This window comes from Ranitomeya imitator, chromosome 1 (assembly GCF_032444005.1).
Source record: "Ranitomeya imitator isolate aRanImi1 chromosome 1, aRanImi1.pri, whole genome shotgun sequence".
NCBI classification, from domain to species: Eukaryota; Metazoa; Chordata; class Amphibia; order Anura; family Dendrobatidae; genus Ranitomeya; species Ranitomeya imitator.
This window is the reverse complement of record NC_091282.1, coordinates 372,906,302-372,929,056: the sequence shown is the minus strand read 5'-3', so window position 1 is coordinate 372,929,056 and position 22,755 is coordinate 372,906,302. Positions and strand designations below refer to the sequence as shown.

General features: G+C 45.4%; 1 protein-coding gene across 1 annotated transcript in view; it reads right to left on the bottom strand.

Moving 5' to 3' along the window:
• The window catches only part of C1H14orf93 (chromosome 1 C14orf93 homolog), a 52,313-nt gene that overhangs the window by 15,132 nt on the left and 14,426 nt on the right, over nt 1-22,755 (bottom strand). Inside the window, exons 2-3 of the mRNA XM_069761766.1 lie at nt 21,414-22,409; nt 19,277-19,615 (exon numbers count right to left, since the gene is read on the bottom strand). Coding sequence (XP_069617867.1) covers nt 19,277-19,615; nt 21,414-21,956 — 882 coding nt within the window. The 5' untranslated portion in view covers nt 21,957-22,409. The remainder of the gene's footprint in view (nt 1-19,276; nt 19,616-21,413; nt 22,410-22,755) is intronic.

Sequence of the window (22,755 nt, the reverse complement as noted above, 5' to 3'; positions counted from 1 at the left end):
GTCTTCTTCTGAGAACTTATAATACACTATCCAGCGGAGTGTACGTGCACGAGCGTCTGTTGGACACCAGCATCGTTATTGTTACAGAAGACGCTTTTAGGAAAATGCCTGTAATTGTTTTTGTCACTTCCTTAGTCGTTTTTGCAGAAGCTTATTTAAATATTAAATATATATCATGAATTTTAAGTATATCCTGCATGACTGCATTTGATCCATGAGGTTGTAATCCAATATTTGTTAATTTGTTCCCTTGGATGCCGTTCCCATAACATGGAGATAGCATTGATGCTTTTGCACTTTTCAAATCAATGTCTTTTAACCTAACAATGATTTTACATATTTTTTTTAACAATAAGTCTTTCGAGTGTTTTCATGACTACAAATACACCTTTTCCATACAATAACTAATAAAGTGGCATTCCGATATAAGGATCTCCTGAGTTCCTCAGCAGACATTCTAACTTAAACAAGCAGTCTTAATGAAGTGTAGTAATGTACTCACCTCCCTCTGATCTCTCCGGGATCCAGCGGCGTTCCGCTCCTTTTCTCAGTGACGTCACCGCTTTTCTGACTATCCGGCTGGCTCTGTGAATGAGCCGGAAACCTCTTTTACAATGTAAACCTATGGAGCCTCGTTCTGATGTGCCATAGACTTACACTGTAAAAGTCACTTGCAGGTCACACAGAGCGCACCGTGAGCTGGAGAGGCTGCTGAGCGGTGACATCACTAATAAGCGGAGTAACGGCGCTGGATCCTGGAGGTGAGTATATTAATACGCTCACACTACACTACATTAACATACAGATACAGAGGTTGTCCACTACTTTATCACTGATGACCTATCCTTAGTGTACAATATCAATGTCTGATCAGTCGGGGTCCTACACCTGGCACCCCCGCCGATTAGCTGTTCTCAGTGTCAGCGGCCGCAACTACTCATTTGCGGGGCTGCTTCATCTTCTATTCAAATCAATAGGAGGAGGATGTGCCGCACCCTGCTGCAGCCACTAACAGAAGACGGAGCAGCTCCGCAGTTGAGCAGTTCCAGCTGGCAACCGTTGACACCGAAAACAGATGATCAGCAGGTGTGCCGGGAATCGAACCCTAACCGATCAGAGATCGATGACTATCCTAAGGATACATCATCAATGATGAAGTAGTGGACAAGCTCTCTAATGAAAACAATATTCATGGGAGTGCTTCTTCTATAGGCAGATCTTTACACATTTCCCATGCATAACTGAACTTTCCTTAAACGTTAGTAACATTATACTGTGGCTGAAAAGACAGTAAGGGCCATGTATCTGTGTATTTTTTACATTGATAAACATTGTGTACTATTCAAGTGAAGGAGACACATTAAAACTGTAGGAGTGCTAATGATTCTGTATATGTGTACACAGGTGTTAGAATATTTCTCTGTATATGCATGGCTTGGAAATGCTGTCTGCCTTCATTTTCGATTTGCACTTAAAGGGAATCGGTCATGAAAATACAGTCGCATCTGCAGGCAGCATGTTATAGCGCACGGGGTGCGGAGCAGATTGATACAGTTAAGTCCAGAAATATTTGGACAGTGACAGAAGTTTTTTGCATTTTAGCTGTTAACCAAAACATTTTCAAGATACAAGATGGCATAGGAACTTCCTCCCCACTGTCCGTTTGTGCCTGGTGCGGGAGCGTCCTCCCCAAGGCTGAAGAATTCACGACCGCTCACTGCTGGAATCTAGCCCTTAAAAAATAAGGGAACTTTTCAGAATATTTTCCCAGGCTCAAGTTCATATGAGTACATCCAGCAGAGGGCGCATCACCGCAACTCAAGGTAACTACAGGTCATTCACCTACATTCCATTCATTCGCTGGTGTTTTACAGGCAGGGGCGGCTGCATTAGCAGGCTTCTGCTTGTAAAATTAGTTAACCCTTTCAGATGGAATTACAGCGTGGGACGTGACTGATCGCCGGAAGGTATGGAATATTGTTGTTTGGTTTTTTACATTTGTTCCAGGTGACAAGGGTCTTCAGGTGGATTACCAGTATAATAAACTATTACAACAACCTGTGTATTTATTTCATTAAAATAGGTGTCATAATTGACGCCTCTCCATTATTAATCTGGCTTAATATGACCTTACAATAGCAAGGTGACATTAATCCTTCATTACCCCATATCCCACCACTACGCGGGAATGGGAAGAGAGTGGCCAAGTGCAAGAATAGGCGCATCTTCCAGATGTGCCTTTTCTGGGGTGGCTGGGGGCAGATGTTTTTAGCTGGGGGGGGGGGGGGGCAATAACCATGGACCCTCTCCAGGCTATTAATATCTGCGCTCAGTCACTGGCTTTACCATTCTGGCGGAGAAAATTTAACACTTTAATTTAATAGCTAGAGCGCCCAAATTTTGCACATGCACACTACTAACATTAGTAGTGTGGAATATGCAAAAAAAAAAAAAGGGATATGAGATGTTTACTGTATGTAAACCAGGTCTCATATCATGTCGGGGTTGAGAAGGAGATAGGAAAAGCCGGCAATTGAATTATCGGCTTTTAAGCTATCTAGCGCTATATGAAATATTAATATATATACATATATGTGTCTCACTGACATATATATATATATATATATATATATATATATATATATATATACTAGCTGAAGAGCCCGGCGTTGCCTGGGCATAGTAAATATCTGTGGTTAGTTATAGCACCTCACTTCTCTTATTTTCCCATCACGCCTCTCATTTTCCCAATCACATCTTTCATTTTCCCCTCACATCTCTCATTTTCTCCCTCACACCTCTCATTTTCTCCCTCACTCCTCTCATTCCCCCCTAACACTTATCATTTCAACCTCACATCTGTCATTTTCTGATCACTCCACTATTTTTCCTCACTCCTCTCATTTTGCACTCACACCTTTTCATTTTCACCTCACACCTCTCATTTTCACCTCATCACCTAAGTATATACATATTTGTCATCTCCCTTATATATAGTATACATCTGTATGTCATCTCCTGTATATAGTATATACCTGTATGTCATCTCCCCTGTATATATTATATACCTGCTGTGTGTCATCTCCCCTATATATAGTATATACCTGAATGTCATCTCCTTCTATATATAGTATATACCTGTATGTCATCTCCTCCTGTATATAGTATATACCTATGTGTCATCTCCCCTGTATATAGTATATATCTGTGTGTCATCTCCTCCTGTATATAGTATATACCTGCATGTCATCTTCTATAAATAGCATATACCTGTATGTCATCTCCTCCTATATATAGTATATACCTGTAGGTCATCTGCTCCTGTATATAGTATATACCTGTGTGTCATCTCCTCCTGTATATATATGTACCTGTATGTCATCTCCTCCTCTATATAGTATATACCTGTGTGTCATCTCTCCTGTATATAGTATATATCTATGTGTCATCTCCCCTGTATATAGTATATACCTGTGTGTCATCTCCTCCTGTATTAGACCTCGTTCACACGTTATTTGCTCAGTATTTTTACCTCAGTATTTGTAAGCTAAGTTGGCAGCCTGACAAACCCCAGCCAACAGGAAGCCCTCCCCCTGGCAGTATATATTAGCTCACACATACACATAATAGACAGGTCATGTGACTGACAGCTGCCGTATTTCCTATATGGTACATTTGTTGTAGTTTGTCTGCTTATTAATCAGATTTTTATTTTTGAAGGATAAGACCAGACTTGTGTGTGTTTTAGGGCGAGTTTCGTTTGTCAAGTTGTGTATGTTGAGTTGCGTGTGGCGACATGCATGTAGCGACTTTTGTGAGATGAGTTTTGTGTGGCAACATTCGTGTAGCAACTTTTTGTGTGTCGAGTTGCATGTGACAGGTTAGTGTAGCAAGTTGTGTGCAGCAAGTTTTGCGCATGGCGAGTTTTGCGCATGGCGAGTTTTGTGTGGTGCCTTTTGAGTATGTGCAAGTTTCGTGTGAGGCAAATTTTGCATGTGTTGCAACTTTTGTGCATGTGGCAATTTTTCCGCGTGTGCAAGTTTTGCATGTGGCGAGTTTTCCATGAGGTGAGTTTTGCACTTGTGGCGAGTTTTGCAAGAGCCTAGTTTTTGCATGTGGCGAGTTCTGCGCGTGGCGAGTTTTGAGCGGCGACTTTTGTGTTTCGACTTTTATGTGGCGAGGTTGGCGTATATGTGGTGAAATGTGTGCTGAGGGTAATATGTGTTCAAGCACGTGGTAGTGTGTGGCGCATTTTGTGTGTGTCCATATCCCCGTGTGTGGTGAGTATCCCATGTCGGGGCCCCACCTTAGCAACTGTACGGTATATACTCTTTGGCGCCATCGCTCTCACTCTTTACGTCCCCCTTGTTCACATCTGGCAGCTGTCAATTTGCCTCCTACACTTTTCCTTTCATTGTTTCCCATTATGTAGATAGGGGCAAAATTGTTTGGTGAATTGGAAAGCGCGGGGTTAAAATTTCACCTCACAACATAGCCTATGACGCTCTCGGGGTCCAGACGTGTGACTGTGCAAGATTTGGCGGCTGTAGTTTCGACGCCTCCAACACTTTTCCTTTCACTTTTTTCCCCATTATGTAGATAGGGGCAAAATTGTTTGGTGAATTGGAACACGCGGGGTTAAAATTTCGCCTCACAACATAGCCTATGACGCTCTCGGGGTCCAGACATGTGACTGTGCAAAATTTTGTGGCTGTAGCTTCGACGCCTCCAGCACTTTTCCTTTCACTTTTTTCCCCATTATGTAGATAGGGGCAAAATTGTTTGGTGAATTGGAAAGCGCGGGGTTAAAATTTCACCTCACAATATAGCCTATGACGCTCTCGGGGTCCAGAAGTGTGACTGTGCAAAATTTTGTGGCTGTAGCTGCGACGGTGCAGATGCCAATCCCGGACATACATACACACATACACACATTCAGCTTTATATATTAGATATATATATATATATATATATATACACCCCTATACTATGTGTAGACATTTATCTTAGCTATTCTATTCTATTCTGTCAGTGTGATTTTACTGTACACCACACTGAATTGCCGGCTTTTCTGTAGAACACCGCTGTGTAGTTCTCGCAAGTCACACTGTTGGTCCGTGTGTAATCCGTATTTTTCTGGCCCCCATAGACTTTCATTGGCGTATTTTTTGCGCAATACGGTGACAAACGCAGCATGCTGCTCTATGGCCGTAGAAGACCGTATAATATGGATCAGTAAAATACGGCAGATAGGAGCTGGGCCATAGAGAATAATTGTACCGTATGCAATCCGTATTTTCTGCACCTCTCTTACGTCCGTAAAACTCGCTAGTGTGAGCCCGGCTTAGGAAAGCGGATTTCATCAAATTTAGGGTACCGTCACACTATACGATTTACCTACGATCACGACCAGCGATATGACCTGGCCGTGATCGTAGGTAAATCGTAGTGTGGTCGCTGGGGAGCTGTCACACAGACAGCTCTCCAGCGACCAACGATGCCGAGGTACCCGGGTAACCAGGGTAAACATCGGGTTACTAAGCGCAGGACCGCGCTTAGTAACCCGATGTTTACCCTGGTTACAAGCGTAAAACTAAAAAAAAACAAACAGCACATACTTACATTCTGGTGTCCGTCAGGCCCCTTGCCGTCTGCTTCCCGCACTCACTGACTGCCGGCCGTAAAGTGAAAATGAAAGCACGTCACCGCTGTGCTCTGCTTTCACTTTACGGCCGGCAGTCACAGTGCGGGAAGCGGACGGCAAGGGACCTGACGGACACCGGAATGTAAGTATGTGCTGTTTGTTTTTTTTTAGTTTTACGCTTGTAACCAGGGTAAACATCGGGTTACTAAGCGCGGTCCTGCGCTTAGTAACCCGATGTTTACCCTGGTTACAAGCTAACGCATCACTAGATCGCATCGCTAGATCGGTGTCACACACACCGATCTAGCGATGCCAGCGGGAGATCCAGCGACAATAGAAAGTTCTAAACGATCTGCTACGACGTACGATTCTCAGCAGGATCCCTGATCGCTGCTGCGTGTCAGACACAGCGATATCGTAACGATATCGCTGGAACGTCACGAATCGTACCGTCGTAGCGATCGAAATGGCACTGTGTGACGGTACCCTAAGGGAAGAGCTTAATCATGTAGAATGGAACCACGTCATGGTAACTGGGGATACCGAACATAAATGGGGCATTTTTAAGGAAATACTACTAGAATCCTGCAGAAAACTCATACACTATGGTAATAAAATGTCAATGTTATGGTTAACCCCTTTCTGATATACTATCCCGTCGAGTGCTCTGAAAGTGTCAGATCAGCGATCTGACAATATACAGTATAGTGATGTCCCACCCTGGGACAATGTAAAAAAAAAGTAAAAAACAAAAAAAAATTACACTGTGTAAAAATATTTAAAAAAAAATCCAAAATAAATAAATATTGTTCCAATAAATACCGTACATTTCTTTATGTAAATAAAAAAAAAACAATAAAAGTACACATATTTGTAACGACCCGACCTATAAAACTTTCCCACTAGTTAACCCCTTCAGTGAACACCGTAAAAAAAAACAAAAAACAATGCTTTATCATCATACCGCCGAACAAAAAGTGGAATAACAAGCGATCAAAAAGACAGATATAAATAAACATGGTACCGCTGAAAACGTCATCTTGTCCCACAAAAAAACGAGCCGTCATCAGCGAAAAAATAAAGTTATAGGCCCCAGAATAAAGAGATGCAAAAATAATAATTTTTTATATAAAATAGTTTTTATTGTATAAAAGCGCCAAAACATAAAAAAATGATATAAATCAGGTATCGCTGTAATCGTATTGACCCTAAGAATAAAACTGCTTTATCAATTTTACCAAACACGGAACGGTATAAAAACGTCCCCCAAAAGAAATTCACGAATTGCTGGTTTTTGTTCATTCTGCCTAACAAAAATTGGAATAAAAAGCGAACAAAAAATGTCATGTGCCGGAAAATGGTACCAGTAAAAACGTCAACTCGTCCTGCAAAAACAGGACCAAAATATGGAAAAATTTTAGCTCTCAAAGTGTGGTGACGCAAAAACTATTTTTTTGCAATAAAAAGCGTCTTTTAGTGTTTGACAACTGCCAAACATAAAAACCCGCTATTAAGGTTAGGGTTGGGGCTAGAGTTTGGGATAGGGTTTGGATTACGTTTACGCTTGGGTCAGGGGTGTGTCAGGGTTAGGGGTGTGGTTAGGGTGTGGCTAGGGTTGTTATTAGGGTTAGGGGTGTGTTGAGGTTGGGATTAGGGTTAGGGGTGTGGCTAGGGTTATGCTAGGGTTGTGATTAGGATTAGGGGTGTGTTGGGGTTAGGGCTAAGGGTGTGTTGGGATTAGGGGTGTGGTTAGGGTTGGGATTAGGGGTGTGTTGGAGTTAGGGTTGGAGTTAGAATTGGGGGGTTTCCACTGTTTAGGCACATCAGGGGCTCTGCAAACGCACCGTGACGCCCGCAGTCCATTCCATCAAAGTCTGCATTCCAAAAACGCCACTTCTTCCCTTCCGAGCCCCGACGTGCGCCCAAACAGAGGTTTACCCCCACATATGAGGTATCTGCGTACTCAGGAGAAATTGGACAACAACGTTTGAGGTCCAATTTCTCCTGTTACCTTTGGGAAAATAAAAATTTGGGGGCTAAAAAATCATTTTGTGGGAAAAAATGATTTTTTATTTTCACGGCTCTGCGTTATAAACTTTAGTGAAACACTTGGGGGTTCAAAGTTCTCACAACACATCTAAATAAGTTCCTTGGGGGTCTAGTTTCCAATATGGGGTCACTTGTGGGGGGTTTCTACTGTTTAGGTACATTAGAGGCTCTGCAAACACAATGTGACGCCCGCAGACCATACCATCAAAGTCTGCACTCCAAAACGCCACTTCTTCCCTTCCGAGCCCCGACGTGTGCCCAAACAGTAGTTTTCTCCCACATATGGGGTACAGCGTACTCAGGACAAATTGCACAACAACTTTTGGGGTCCACTTTCTCCTGTTACCCTTGGGAAAATATAAAATTGGGGGCGAAAAGATCATTTTTGTGAAAAATTTTTTATTTTTACGGCTCTACATTCTAAACTTCTGTGAAACACTTGGGGGTTCAAAGTGCTCACCACACATCGCTGCAATTGTACTGACCTAAGAATAAAGCTGCCTTATTTTTACCATATGCAGACCCGCATAAATTTTTTTTAAAAATTCCTGAATTACTGGTTTTTGTTCATTCTGACGCCCAAAAATTGGAATAGAAAGATCAAAATATGTCACGTGCCCGAAAATGGTACAAATAAAAACGTCAACTCAGTTATAACTGTCTAAATATGAGGATGCAAAAACTAGTTTTTGCAATAAAAAGCATCTTTTAGTGTGTGACAGCTGCCAAACATAAAAACCCAATATAAATCTGGTATCGCTGTAATCACACTGACCCAAACAATAAAGTTGTCTGATCACTCATACTGCACGAGGAATGGCGTAAAAAATAAAAACAAATTCTTCACATTCTGTTCATTTGTTCATTCTGCCTCCCAAAGATCGCAGTAAGACTAGCACACATTTATCCTGCACTGAATGCGTACATCGGCGGTTTCCGTGTTCATCTCTGAAATACGTGATTCATACAGAACCCTCAGTGGAAGATCACCTATAATGAGGAAGATGGAGTCACTGTAGGACTTATGATTCTGTGGTGTCCATCTTTTTGAGCGTACATAAAAGCGCGATCGACCACAGTTTTGTGCACTTCTAAAAAAAAACAAATGACACCTCTGAACAGAGGCTAGATGTAGTCTACAGTGCCTGTGTTGCCTCATTTTAGGGAATGGATCTGTCGGGGGTTTTAATCTGTCACGTCACTCAGAAATGAAAACTCAAAAGTGCGTAGTGCACTGGAAAAATCTGATCCTAAATGTTATGTAGAATTTTCCCAATAAAAGTTTCAACTCAATCCACAAAAAAGCAAATCTCCATTCAGGTCCATCATCTGTTAACGGAAATATAGGGGGCTTCCGCGTTATTGGTAGTACAAAGGATCTGGAAGAGCGATCTTTTTGCCCCCCAAAAGAAATTCAGCAAATTCAGTACTCCCAAATCCAAATGCCCCCTCTCTTCTGAGCCCCAGTGTGTCTAAACCACATTTAGCATCCACATGTTTGGCATTTCTGTAGCGATGAGAGCCCGCCTAATTAAGGGGTGCGTGTCTCCACAAGCATAGGCTGGTCACTACAACGTACTGGTCAGAACATTGGTAGTTTGCAATTTTCACTCAACAACATCCACTATTGTTTGTTTCTGGAAAACACCTGTAGATAAATTCACAAAGGGGTATAATTTCCAAAATGGGCTTTAGTACTTAGGGGCTCTGTATATGAAGTCTGAAAACTATTCTAGGAAAATCTGCGCTCCAGGAGACAAATAGCGCTCCGCCCCTCCCAAGTCTCACGGTGTGACTAAGCAGTACTGTACAGCTCCCTATGGGGTAATTCTACATTCAGCAGAAATTGTGGGACAAATCTTGGTGCTATTTTTACCCATTTCCCAGTCTGAAAATGTAAAATCAGGAGCTAATACAAAATATTGGTGATAAAAACAGGATTTAAGGTTGCTTACCGTAAAATCTGTTTCTCTGAGCCTTCATTGGGGACACAAGAACCATGGGTGTATGCTGCTGCCACTAGGAGGCTGACACTTTGCACAAAAAAGTTAGCGCCTCCTCTGCAGTGTACAACCCTACCGACTGGCATTATGAACATCAGTTAGTGAGAAAGCAGTAGGAGAAAACAATAAGAATGAAATAACATAGTAACAAACATGAGAACTGTAAACATGAGAACAGTCATAGAACACCGAACAACAGAAACTGAAAAATATAGGAGGGTGCTATGTCCCCCAATGAAGGCTCCGAGAAACAGATTATACGGTAAGCAACCACAAATCCTGTTTTCTCTATCTCCTCTCATTGGGGGACACAGGAACCATGGGACGTCCAAAAGCAGTCCCTGGGGTGGGAAAACCAGACTTCCATCAGGTCAGAGGACTCACCACTGCCGCCTGCAAGATCCTTCTGCCTAGGCTGGCATCCGCTGAAGTGTAGGTATGTAAAATTTGGCGAAAATGGGGATGGAAGACCAGGTTGCCGCTTTGCAAAGCTGTAGGACGGAAGCCCTGTAGTGTACTGCCCAGGAAGCGCCGACTGCCCGGGTAAAGTAAGCCTTTATCCCAGGAGGGGGCACTCTGTTCTTGACCCTGTAAGCCTCCAGAATTGCCGTTCTGATCCAGCGAGCAATAGTCGCCTTGGAAGCCGGCAGGCCTCTACGCATGCCATCAGGAATGACGAAAAGAGAATCAGTCTTCCGGAAAGCGGCCGTTCTAGCCAGGTAGATCCTCACTGCCCTGACGAGGTCCAGCTTGTTCAACGATCGCCCCAGAGGATGAGTCGGAGCTGGACAAAAGGAAGGTAGAACGATGTCCTCGTTGAGGTGGAAGGTGGAAACCACCTTAGGAAGGAAGGAAGGCGGAGGCCTGAGGACCACCATGTCCTGGTGGATAACCAAGAAAGGAGGTTGTCAAGAAAGGGCTGCCAACTCGGAAACGCGGTGGATAGAAGTGAAGGCCACAAGAAAGGCCACCTTCCAAGATAGAACTGACAGGGAAACCTCCCTGAGAGGCTCAAAGGGGGAACCCCTCAGAACATCCAGCACAAGATTTAAATCCCATGAATCCACAGGGGCCCTGTACGGAGGGACAGCATGGGCTACTCCTTGAAGGAAGGTCTTAACCTGTGGCCGAGAGGATAACGTCTTCTGAAAAAGGATGGAGAGCGCAGAAACCTGGCCCTTTAGGGAACTAAGATCAAGGCCCGAGTCCAGGCCTGAAGGAAAGCCAAAATGGAAGGCAGGGAAAAGGACATAGGATGAAACGTGGTTGGACTCACACCAAAGGAAGTAAGCCTTCCAGGTACGATAGTAGATCCTGGAAGATGAAGGCTTCCTAGCCTGGATCATAGTGTGAATCACCCGGTCCGAAAAGCCGGATGCTCTTAGAACTGCGGTCTCAACAGCCACGCCGTTAAACTGAGCGACCGAGAATTCGGGTGGCAAATAGGACCCTGAGACAAAAGATCGGGTCTGTCTGGAAGGCGCCAGGGGGCGTCCGCGAGAATATTGACAATCTCTGCAAACCAAGATCTCCTGGGCCAATCCGGGGCGATCAGAATGACCTTCACCCCTTCCGCCTGATCTTTTTCAACAGCTTGGGAAGCAAGGGAAGGGGTGGAAACAGATAGGGGAGCACGAACTGCGACCAAGAAAAGGCCACAGATAGGGGAGCACGAACTGCAACCAAGGAAAGGCCAGAGCGTCGACGCCCACTGCGAGAGGGTCACGAGACCTGGAGACGAACCGAGGAACCTTTCTGTTCATACGGGACGCCGTGAGGTCCATGTCCGGAGTCCCCCATCGAAGACAAATCTGATGGAAGACCTCCTGATGCAATGACCATTCCCCTGCCGCGAGGCCCTCGTGGCTGAGGAAGTCGGCGGCCCAATTGTCCACGCCGGGAATATGCACCGCGGATATCACCGGAACTGTTGCCTCTGCCCAGAGGAGGATCTTGGAGGCCAAGGAGCTCCAAGTTCCCCCTGATGGTTGACATATGCCACAGCCGTGGCATTGTCCGTCTGTATTCGGATTGGTAGACCCCTGAGAATCCTTTCCCAGTGACGAAGGGACAGAAAGATGGCCCGAATCTCGAGGACGCTGATCGGCAGAGAAGACACCTGCGCCGACCAACGACCCTGGACAGTCAGGTGACGAAACACCGCACCCCAGCCGAGAAGGCTTGCGTCCGTCGTCACCACCTGCCAGTGAACTGGAAGGAAGGACCTGCCCTGGGAGAGGAGAGGTGATGTCAGCCACCTGTTGAGAGACTGCTTGACCCAGGGAGAGAGTCAAATTGGACAATCCAGGGAGAAGACAGACCTGTCCCACTGTGATAGGATAGCCTGATGAAGAGGTCGCGAGTGAAATTGGGCAAAGGGAATCGCTTCCAAGGTTGCAACCATCCTTCCCAGAACCTTCATGGCCGATCGGAAGGAGGGAAGCCGAGGACCCTGGAGCAAGCGAACTTCCCGACGATGGATGGATCTCTTGTCTTCAGGAAGGAAGACTTTGGTCTTGGAAGAGCATGCCCAGAAAAACAAGATGCTGAGAAGGGACAAGACAGGATTTCTTCCTGTTGACAAGCCACCCGAAACGGGCTGGAGTGTCGAGGACGATGGACAGGCTTTCGTGAGCCTGAGAAAAAGACAGAGCCTTGATGAGGATGTCGTCGAGGTACGGAAAAAGTACCAGGCCCCTGACTCTCAAGATGGCTATCAGGGCTGCCATGATCTTCGTGAAAACCCTGGGAGCGGTTGCGAGGCAGGGCGATAAACTGAAAATGTTCCTGAAGTACTGCAAAACGCAGGAATCGGTGATGTCCCGGGAATATCGGGACATGGAGGTAGGCGTCCTGGATGTCTATGGAGCACAGAAATTCCTGAGCCTCCATGGAAGCAATTACTGAACGAAGGGATTCCATCCTGAAGTGTCTCAGACGAACCCTCTTGTTCAGCAATTTGAGATCCAGAATGGGACGAACCTTGCCGTCTTTTTCCGGTACCACAAAGAGATTTGAATAGAAACCCGTGAACTGTTCTTGTTCTGGGATGGGAACGATTAGCCCGGATTTGAGGAGAGAAGCAATAGCTGCGAAAAAACCCGGAACTAGAGTGGGGTCCCTTGGAGGTCGGGATTCAAAGAAACGATCCCGCGGTTGTGAAACGAACTCTATCTTGTATCCCGAGGATACAACTTCCCTGACCTATGCGTCCTCTACTAACTAACGTCTCTGAAAAAGAGGAGACGGCCGCCCAGCCTGGGAAGCAGGCTGGATTCTTATGGCGAGTCATGCCGAGGTGGATCTTCCAGTCCTAGAACAGCTTAGGACCAAAGAGACGTGAACCCTGACAAGGCAGGCTGGTAAGGGACTTCTTTGAAGACAAGTCCGCATGCCAGGCCTTGAGCCAAACGGTCCGACGGATGGCAACAGCATTGCTGGACACCTGAGCCGCACAAGACGCGGCATCAAGGGAAGCGGAGACCAGGTATTCGCCTGCATGAGAAATCTGTTTGGCAAGCTCCGCCAGCTGTCCAGGATACCCCGACGGAGTTGTTTGGCCCATTTGGAAATGGATTTTGAAACCCAAGTGTAAGCAAAAGCCGGTCACAGAGTAGCTGCAGCCGCTTCAAAGGCTGACTTCGCAAAGGATTCTATGACTATCGTCAGAATCCTTCAGAGATGCTCCGCCGGACAGCGGGAGGACAGTGTTGGTGGACAGCCTGAAAACTGGAGGATCCACCGAGGGAGAAACAGTCCAATTGGCGGTAAGCTCTGGCGAAAAAGGATATAAAACGCCAAGGCGCTTTCCCCTCTGAAAACGTCTGGTCGGATTCTCTCTTTCTCTGGTCATGATCTCCTTGAATTCAGGGTGAGGAGCGAAAAACTTGGAAGGTGGTTTAGACCGTCTAAACGAAACCACCTGGTCTGCGGGTTCCGTAGAGGATTCTTTGATGCCCCAGGTCTGATTTATCTCTCCAATGAGGTTCTGAACCATGTCTCTCATGCTAGAGATTTGGTTCGGATCCAGCTCTGAAATATCCTCCGAAGGCGCATCAGAGAACGCCTCGCCTGACTCAGAGAAGGAGGACCGGGGGGAAGCCGACCGCAGAGAAGGACCGCGTGGCGAGATGGAACGGGAAGAGGACTCAGACCGGCGTTCCTGTCTGGATCTTTTACGGCCTATAATGGAAGGCTCAGACGGAGCCTCCTGCGACCCACTGGCTACTGCGGGGGTCTGCAGGAGCAACCTATCAAGCACAGACACAAGAGTTTGAGACACTCGTGTTAGATCTGCTACGGATTGTGGCAGAGAGGAAGCCCAGGCTGGGGTAGAGGCTTTGCTCTCAGGTGGAACAGCAGGGGGTCCTGGGCGGTGGACATAATGGGGTTGCTGCAAGCCTGACAGAGGGGAGAGGACTGACCTGAGGGAAGTTTGCAGTTACAAGATGAACACGCAAAGTGTTTGACTAAGGCAGAGGAAGTAGAGGAAGAATTAGGAGGGTGAGAGTGACCTCCCTTAGCGTTAGACATGGCGAATGAACCCCTGAGTAATGCCAGAAGGTTAGGGGACAGGAGGGCAGAGGAGAGTGTCAGTGTGCAGTGCAGAGCTACTCACGGCAGACGATTCGGTGTCCACTGCACAGCTTGGAAGATGCTCCTCAAGAGAGTCAGAGACGGCTTCAGGATCCGGAGATAGGTGTGGGCAACAGCAGGAGATGGCGTCCGCAAGTAGCCGGGGACGCCAGGATTCACACTGTTGGAATGGGCAGGGCGATTGTGGCGCCAAAATGCTTCCTGGAGGGGCACAGGAGTGGTGGGCGGGGCTAAACCGCCTGTAGAGGAGCACCAAGATGGTGTCGGTGGGCGGGCAATGACAGTCGGGCAGGAGAAAAGCCCGCCCGAGAGAAGAGGTGTGGGCGAAGTCGGCACCGAAAGAGTAGGCCCGAGCAGAAGCCAGGGACTAAATTAGAGGCCGGCGGCCGCCGAGAGCGCCGTGGCGCAGGGAGAAGAAACGGTGCGGCTGCCTGCAAGGCTGCCGTGCCGGAGAGAAGACAGTGCGGCCGCCGAAAAAAAAGGAGCAGAAAAGACGCGGCTGCCTGTAAAGGCTGTCGTGCCGGAAGAAGACAGTGCGGCCGCCGGGAAAGGGGAGAGCGACCTCCCTTAAGCAGCTCGGAAAGAAGAGACATAGCTGCCTGCAAAGGCCGCCGCGCGGATGAGGGAATCTGTGCCTGCAAAAGCTGTCTGCAGCTAAGATCCCTGTCCCCTGCAAATGTCTCCCGCCTATGTATGTAATAAAAATTCCCAGGGTACCCCTTATTAATGCCTATCTGGGACGGGTGGGGGAAATACTCACCTCACAGACCCCAAGTCGTCCGTTACTAACCTTGATCCAAGGAAGGTATGAGATGTCCGGGGAGCTGGTGATGGACGTCTTCGTCTCTGCAACCGACAGGCTCTGGTGGGCGAGTGGGTGGGAGACGGAGCTAGGACTGGACTTCTAAGCACCTTGTGTGCTAGGATCTTGGTCCTGCTGTCGGATCTATGAGGATACATGGTGGCAGTACACACCGTACTCATAGTCCGTATGTGGGATTACAGTTGTGACAGTTCACACTGTATCCCTCCGGAAAATCTGAAAAGGAACGACGCACATTTAGGTAGATAAGGGTCTAATGAAAGACCCGTGTCCACCTCCTACTGAAACTATGCTAAACTGATGTTCATAATGCCAGTCGGTGGGGTGTACACTGCAGAGGAGGAGCTAACTTTTTTTTGTACATAGTGTCAGCCTCCTAGTGGCAGCAGCATACACCCATAGTTCCTGGGTCCCCCAATGAGAGGCGATAGAGAAAATGTGGTTATTTTTTCTTCACTGTCCAATGGTATAAAATTCTGACACACCTGTTGTGTCAATATAGTCACTACACCGCTAGAGGAATTCATTGAGAGGTGTAGTTTGTAAAATAGCATCACTTATAGGGGGTTCTGCTGGTCTGGCACCTCAGGGGCTCTACCAATTTGACATGGCACCCTCAAACCAGTCCAGCTAAATCTAAACTTCAATATGGCGCTGCTTCCCTTCTGAGCTTTGAACAGTGCTTTTCAACCACATAAAATTTTGGGGTCCCTTTTTTCCTGGGGCTGGATGATTTCCTCGATACACATAACATTGTGGGTTATAGTTAAATTAGTAAAAAAATGAACAATTGGTGGAGAAAGGTTGAACTTGATGGACCTATCCACATCCTAATTGCAGTAAGTGTTCAGGAATTACAAGTATTTAATATGCAACTGTCTCTTTTTCAAGGAACCAAAAGTAATTGGACAATTAAATCAAAAGCTCTTTCTTGAGCTGCATGGGCTAGTCCCTCAGTAATTGATCGATCACTGATTCTACGTGTGGCATTTGCATTTGGAAGTTATGGGTGTAAACACGCAACTTGCTGTCACAGGAGCTCTGAATGAAACAGAAACAGACCATAATTAGGCAGAAAAAAAGAAGAAATCCATCAGAGACATAGCAGAAATGTTAGGAGTGGCCAAATCAACAGTTTTAAGCATTCTGCAAACAAAACAAGAGGGAACTGATGAGCTTGGGAACTCAAAAATGCCTGGACGTCCACGGAAGACATCAGTGATAGATGATTGCATACCATAATGAAAAAACTTCTTGAGAGCAAATACAGAGGGTTCACTACAAGGTGAAAACCATTAATCAGCCTCAAAAATTGAAATGCCAGATTACTTTTTCCCAAAAATAATCTAAAGGAGCCAGTTCTGGAAAAGCATTTTTTGGAGAGCTGAAACTAAGATAAACTTGAACTATAATGATGGGAAGAAAATATGGATAAGCAATTGCTCATCATCCAAAACACCGCATCCTCTGTGAAACATGGTGGAGGCCGTGTGACGGCATGGGCATGTATGGCTTCCAATGGTCCTAGGTCACTAGTGTTTTTTGACGACGTTACTGAAGACAGAAGCAGCCAGATGAATTATGAAATGTACAGGATGTTACTTTCTGCTCAGATTCAACCAAAGGCAGCAAGCTTGATTGGACTTCGCTTCACAGTAAAGATGGACAATGATCCAAAACATATTGCAAAAGCAACCCAGGAGTTTAAGGCAAAGAAGTGGAATATTCTGCAATGGCCGTGTCAGTCACCAAATCTCAACCCCATCGAGCAGCATTTCACATGCTTAGGACAAAACTTAAGGCAGAAAGACCCAGAGACAAGCAACAACTGAAGTCAGCTGCAGTAACGGCCTGGCAGAGCATCACAAAGGAGGAAACTCAGCGTTTGGTGACCTCCCTGGTTTCCAGACTTCAGGCAGTCATTGACTGCAACGGATTCTCTACAGAGTATTTAAAATGACTTTTTTTATGGTAAAGTTAATTTGTCCAATTAGTTTTGAGCCCCAGAAATGAGGAGACTTTGTACATAAAATGCTTGCAATTCCTAAACTTCTCACAGCATATTTAACCATTTAATTAAACCTGAAAGTCTACACTTCAATGGCATCTCAGTTGTTTCATTTTAAATAACCGACAGTGGCATGCAGAGCGGAAATCACAAAGATTTGTTCACTTTCCAAACATTTCTGGGCATAACTGTATATAGCGTTGTGAGAAAAGATTCAGTACAACCCATGTTTTAATCATACACCTTTGCTCTTTTGGGGGTTTTCAGTCCAGTGGGTGGTCCTAACAGTGACTCACAGCTTCCTTTGTATAAATGTGCATGTACTGGACAAAAAATCCCCAGAAAGAGAAGAGGCTTAAATTATTAAATCAAGGGTTAGACTGAATCTTTTCTCATAAGATAAATATATAATCTACTCAGCTCCCCCTGCTCTATAACACGTTGCATTTTCGCGGCGACAGGTTCCCTTTAACATGGTTGCTTTTAAACAGTGGGCAATATACGTCAGCTTGTGCAAACATAGGTTTCCATTCTAGACCAAAGGCTGAAAAAGAAAAAAGTCTGCACTTACACCAGCAGACATGTTACTATTAGCAACTAACAAAAAGTGGATAATAGATCAAACAATTCTATTAGCATGCACACTACCGTATCTTATATCGTATAGACAAGTATAATTATGAAAAACAGCAATATTACAGTATAACTATAGCTAAATGTATCCTGGTACACATTTGCAGACAGTGTTCTTCTGCAATTTATACGGACACCAACATACCAACAACCTGGACCACAGACGTACCAGGATTATCAGACATTCTGTAATACTGGAAGAGTATAAAAGTTACCACTGCAAAAATTGGGGGTCTTCTGCAGTGGGTCATTGTGCACTGACACTGATTTCAGTGTCCTATAACCTGAAATGGTCCCTTATTGTACCTCCGCTGCCAGTATTAGGCCCAGTACCCACAAAGACATTCTAAGGGCATGCTGACATAGACACTGACGTTCTTTTTATGTCCTAAAACCAATCAGAAGTAATGTAGGCCAAACACTGCTTAGTATGATGGACTATCAAGTAATTTTCCTCGTTCTCCAGCATTGACTGCTTAAAGGGAACCTGTCAGCAGGATTGTGCACAGTACCCTACAGACAGTGTCAGGTCGGCACCGTTATACTGATTGAAATGATACCTTGGTTGATGAAATCCATCTTGTGGTTGTTGTTTAATCTTTATTTTCAGTTTTGAGTTAATGATTTGCTCGTGCTCCGGGGCTGACTGTGGGGGTCTTCATGTGGTGCTCTGATTAGGTATTTATACTGCAGACTGCTGACAGGTTACTGATCCCTCACTGACCTGCCCCCTAGCTTACATAATGAATGCCTGAAGAAGAAAAAAACCTTTTGCAGGCAGGTGCCAGCCGTGTTGTTTAGTGTCCATTTAATAAGTATTCTTGATGTTATTGAGCAAGAGTAAAAAAAATAATAATTTGAAAATGGCGCCTACGCAGTAGCAACTATCGGTGTGAAGAGTTCCGATAGATACTACTGCGCAGGCGCCGCCATCTTGCTGGAGAAGAAAAAAAATTCCTCCTCCAAGATGGCGCAGCTCGCGCCTGTGCAGTAGCAGTTTTCGGCTATCTCCGAGAGCTGCTACTGCTTGGAGGAATAAATGTTTTTTCTTTTCCAGCAAGATGGCGCTGACGACGCCTGCGCACTAGTAGCTATCGGATCTGTACACACACACCGATAGCTGCTACTGCACAGGCCCCGAAACACGAGCATATCATTAACACAAAACTGAAAATAAAGATTAAGTAACAACCACAAGACAGATTTCATCAACCCAGGTATCAGTTTAATCAGTATAACGGCGCCGACCTGACACTGTCTGTAGGTTACTGTGCACAATCCTACTGATCGGTTCCCTTTAAGTTTGATGGCATATTGTCAGAATTTAATGATTATCAGGTGCTGGAATAATGGAAGTGTATGTGACTTGTATCTATGCACAAATACAAATATGTTTGTATATAGAAACACAATTGAATATTTTTGGATGGTGGTGTGTTTTATATTTACCGCTTACCCTTAGCTGTTGTCTAAGTATAATAAAATGGGGTCTTCTCACCTCTCACAATAAATAAACTCACCGACAGCACTAGGTCTCGTTTTCGGCGAGAACATTTCTGCCCATTGCTGCGCTGCCGACTGTTTGAGCCACTATAAAAAGTCGGAAAACACGGTGATGAACTTGGCCTCATGTCTCCGGAATCGGGTGAAGTTTCTGCTATAATCATCCCTCCTGGACTTAGGGAGCCATCTTTCTGCATTAACATTTGGGAATGACTTGATTTCACAATCGGAGGAATTGGTTCATTCAGGTTTTCCGCTGGGTCCCTATGAGGACGAGTGTCTGTCAACTGCTTCACAAAGGTGGAGGCTAAAATCCTCTGGGCTGGGGACTCTGATGTTAGGAAGTCATCGATGACCTATAAAAATGAAAGTATGCATGCGTGACTAGTAAATGTGTAATGCACAAAACATGACATTCAGGTAGGAAAGTGCAGTGCTGTAATACAAAGAGGAGGCTGGCAGGGAGGGAACCCAGCTTTCTGCATGTACACAACAGATGGTACAAAGATGACACACCTGCCAGGATTGCAGCAAACAGAAGCTGTCCCTATTACAAGTGACAGACTGCGTGTCCCACTGGAGGGCACTAGAATGGAGACTGAGCAGAAACAGACTGCGAGCGGATATCTTATGCACACATAATCATGTCCGGGAGCGGAGGAGTGCGGGGCCAAAAGAATGGCAGGTACAGGATCAACAGCTGGATCCTAGGCCGAGAACTCCGGATCTGGCTAAAGAAGCGCAAGGGTGGCTGAGTCTATGTTCAGATGCATCCGGCCCCACACATATTAAGTGACTGGTTGCAATGGCCTTTCTCTTACATTAGCCATACTGGCAGTTTCCTTATACACAAGAGTGATACCAGGCAAGAAGAGTCTGCAGCTAGCGGCTGACAGTGATGGGAAAGCCTACAGGGGTCTAGGATTTGCCTAACAAGGACGGAGCTTACTGATGGGCTGCAGGGAATGTGGTTCCTACAAGAGATCCCAGTAGTAACCTATTAGGGAGATGCACATGTTCTCACTGGTTTACTTGGCTATAGTCTTATACTAATGAACGTGGAGCTGTCAGCACATTTCACAATATCGTATTACACAGATATCTTAGCCCTGATAAGCCTGGTGAACGGACTTTACAAAATCATGTCAAAATGGCTGTATAATCCTTTCTGAAACTTCCCTCTGGAGATAGATACCTGCTCTACTGATAAGTGCTCATCTTACTGCCATTCTGACATGGGCTTTCAAAGTAAGTACACCGGCCTACACAGGTATAAGAGGTGTACTTAAAGGGAACCAGTCACCAGGATTTCCCAGTATAAACTAAAGCCATTGCTTGTAACTGGTCTATTAACGCAATCCATTAAAATGTACACAAGCCTCCAACTACCCCTGCACATAGCAAAAACTACCTTTATAAGTCTTCTGCACCATATGCTAATCACCATGGTCCGGTCTGATGGGTGTCAGTGGTCTGCGCCACTTCTCTGGCAGAATATACATCACCCTGCCTTCATTGATGTGAATGGCGTGTCCTACGTCATCCACAGACCCTTACGAATCTGTGCACTTTGCCTTACTGTGGGCAGTGTAAAGTTCTTTAATGTGCAAGTGCTGACCTCCAGTTAATAGAAGACCGTACGTTACAGGACTTTACTCTACCCTTAGTAGGTCAGAGAAAAGTGTGCCTGCACTTTAATGGTACGGGCGCAAGATTCCCAGGGATTTATTCGTGACGTGGGACTTGACATTCACATCAATCAAAGCGAGAGAATGGACATTCCGCCGATAAAAGAGGAGCATACCCCAGAGAGGAGCATACCCCAGACAACAGATGCCCACTGGACCAGACGGCGCTGATTAGCATATGGCATGGGAGACTTATAAAAGCAATGATGAGCTGGGGGCTTATATGCAGAATGATGGGCTGCGGTAAAACATCAGTTAAAGGTGGTGGCTGTAGTTTAATTTGCAAACCCTGGTGACAGGTTCCCTTTCATGTCATGTGCTGCTTTTATTGTGCCTCAACAAACACATTATAAATGTGAATAAATCTATAAAAACAATGGCCAACACGTAACTTAGCTAGGAGGAAAGGTAAGCGTCTCATTCCACAGCGGTAGTAATATGGGAGCACATATACAAGCTTACTTACTGGCATGTGCACTGGACTTAGGAGGGATGGAGCTTCATTGGGCGGACATGCCGTTAAGCAGTTTTCTCTCGTCCTGTCCAGAACTGGAGGGTGAAGCCCGGTAACTAATGAGGCAGAGGCGGCTCCCAGCTGCCTCAGCTCCTCAATGACAACCTGAACTCCACCAATTTCTTCAGCCTCCTCCTCCTCCTCCGATAACTTGCACCGTGCGTGGATTTCTGGTGGCGACTTTGGAGCCTCTGGCCTTTCCATTTCTCTCCTGAGACTACTGACCTCGCCTTGGAGTTGACTGAGGAGGCTACTGTTTGCATTGGCGACATTAAGGGCAGCTTCGGCTAGTCCCACTGCTTTCTCCACTCGTTGATAGATAAGGTGAAGGAGCTGCTCACAACCCTGCACCGCCATACCTTGCCCATTAACTGTGATAGGGGTCGCGCCATCAACAGACACTGAACCCCCCGAGGTACTTTCCACTTTGCAGGCACACTTTCCATCACTTTGTCCTGGTGGTGGCGTGAACAATATTGTCGCACTGAATGACATCTTGGCAAAATGCTCAATCCAAATATTTGTCCTAAAAGTCTAACTGATCAGTGTAAATAGTGGTTACTGTGAATAAATATTTTACAGATATAACATCCACCGCCTTATTCTTATTAGCTTTTCTGTGATGGTCTATGAAATGGAATATTACACCTAAATAATTCAAGTCCGAGCAATACTCCAGTATGTTGTGTCATCCGTCTCGATGATGTATTATTTAATATATTCATGATGTTTTCCTGTGATTGTCACGGATTCCTGAGGGAACATTTTCTATTCCTACTGTCAGATTGCAAACACATCCCACCAGATTTATTTCGGCCCCCCAATCCGATTATTCCAGTTCCTCTATGTGTTTTTAAGCTTCTCTTTTCATACTTGTTGACTTCTTATGCAGATTGCGGTCTGATAAATCACCGAAGTGTTCAGATTGCTAAAATTTCGGGGAAATATCTCACAACAGCTAAGGAACACAGCAATAAAGCGATTCACAAAGCTGACAATAAAAGAGCTGGAGACATGACAATAACATTAAAGCAGATGCAGAAAGGCGCATCCTCATTCCAGAAGCATGTGCTTTTGTTTTAACCAAAGTGAAGAAAGGGTAAAATGCCGTTTTTCCTGTGAAATACATTAATAACCATAACAAAAATATCACTGCCACCAATTAACAAAAACATAAGATGTACAGTGGCTTGGGAAAGTATTCACCCCCTTTGAGGGACGCCAGGAGATTAACACGCCGCCATATAGGTAACATACCTTATTGCTTTATTCAAGTGATATTTAGTCATGGGTA